The 1,752-nt window shown below is 54.9% G+C and overlaps 1 protein-coding gene across 1 annotated transcript; it reads right to left on the bottom strand.

The window, feature by feature from the left end:
* Positions 1 to 867: 867 nt before the first annotated feature.
* Positions 868 to 1,544, bottom strand: RPL12 (60S ribosomal protein uL11; the record flags this gene model as incomplete). The annotated part of the gene is made up of 4 exons (XM_066772196.1): positions 868 to 881; positions 936 to 1,270; positions 1,335 to 1,478; positions 1,540 to 1,544. The coding sequence occupies 4 exons, from the start codon at positions 1,542 to 1,544 to the stop codon at positions 868 to 870; spliced, it is 498 nt and encodes a 165-aa protein (XP_066637475.1).
* Positions 1,545 to 1,752: the final 208 nt, after the last annotated feature.

Here is a 1,752-nt window from a genome sequence, read left to right as displayed (position 1 = left end):
GCCCAAAGCTTTCTCTGCGCTCCTGTTTCCTTGATGAAACGGAGCTTGGTCTCTTTGCTGCCTTGCCTTCACCTATTAAACGAGCAGCTGCACACGTCACGACGTAGCTTTGGACCGGTGTTTGATGCTCGTCTACCAGGTGGATCCGATCGACACGGCTAGTTACTATCGATGCGTCTCATGACTTCCCACGACTCTCATATTGACGCTGGACACCTGCTCTGCGCTGCAGAGCGGTCAAATTTGCAAGCTGCCCGCGCTGAATCCGTGGTTGTTCCGCGCTAAATTACGCCCACGAGCTTAAACATCCATCCGGACCGAAAACGAGACGGGATACACGGCGGGAGGGATGCCAAGCCCCTCGGCGTGGGTGTTCATATTCTCCCAGGAACAGGCTCCGAGGAGCAGCCTCCCTGTCAATGGTGCATTGCCAATAGACTGGCTTCTCATTGGGGCAAGAGGTGCACGCAGGATTTCATGAAAGCGGAAATTTTCAATTGTTTTTTCTTCGCATTCATTAACGAAGTTATTCAGGGGGATTTATAAACGATGGCATGTAGACCATAAAGATGGATCGCTGCACCACAGCCCCGAAGGGCACGGTGTCGCGATGAGCAGAGGTCGGGTTCTTCTTCCTTGCACCAAAATAGGCCTATCCCATGGATGAGAAAGTATGGGCCAGAGTGTTGGCAAGGGTGCGATAAAGTCACAGATGTTGCAGAGGCACAGTGCGGACCCGAAACGACCCCGATCCTCGGCGGGATTGAACTTTTGATTTCCCTAATGCCCAATGACATAACCATCGTGATCGCAGAACATTATGCGGACGACGTCAAGTGAATTGAGATTTTACTTTTTTGTGGGTATCTACTCCTCGGGAACTGTGCGTTCGTTAGCATGCAACTTCAGCCCCAGCGTCGACTCTCAGAACTTACTCTCAATCTCGCCAGACTCAATGTCGTCAGAGACGTCCTTGGGCGAGCGGCCGTCGACCTGGCAGCCGGTAGAGAAAGCGGTGCCGAGAATCTCCTTGACGGTACCCTCAAGAGTCTTGGCCATGGACTTGAACCTCATGGTGCGGGCGATCTCGATGATCTCGTCCAGAGGAATGGACTTGGTGTGCTTGATGTTCTTCTCCTTCTTGCGATCACGCGGGGGCTCCTTGAGGGCCTTGATGACCAGGGAAGAGGCGGAGGGAACGACCGAGACGGCAGCCTGACGGTTCTGGATGGTCAAGCGGACCGTGACACGGAGACCCTTCCAGTCACCACTGAAAAGACGCAAATCTGTCAGCGCTGTGCCCGTCACATCTGCTTGCGCGGGAGAGTACTTACGTGGCCTTGGCGATATCTTCACCGACCTTCTTGGGAGACAGACCAAGAGGACCGATCTTGGGGGCGAGAGCAGACGAGGCACCGACCTCACCACCCGTGGCCCTCAGGTGGATGATCTTGATCTCATTGGGGTCGAGCTTGGGACTGCGAGCACGCGGGCATTAGCCTTGGGGTGATAGCCAGAGCCCGAAAGGACGATACTTACGGCATGGCTAGTGCTGTAAGGTAGTCTGTCTCTTTCGGTGAGGTCGAAGATGTCGCGGGTGCAGAGGAAGAGATGAGGCGCGATATCGAAGTAAAAGTGCTTTTCGGCTGCAGTGTGGGGTCTTGGCGCCGGTCGGCTTGGCACGCTAGCGGTTGCCGGCGAACACCATGGCCGACCGCTCGCAGTAATGCGATGTGTCTTTAACCAAACCGC

This window comes from Diplodia seriata (genome assembly GCF_021436955.1).
Source record: "Diplodia seriata strain FDS-637 chromosome Unknown scaffold_1, whole genome shotgun sequence".
NCBI lineage: Eukaryota > Fungi > Ascomycota > Dothideomycetes > Botryosphaeriales > Botryosphaeriaceae > Diplodia > Diplodia seriata.
The sequence above is the reverse complement of the archived record's forward strand: the minus strand, read 5'-3'. Positions and strand labels throughout refer to the sequence as shown.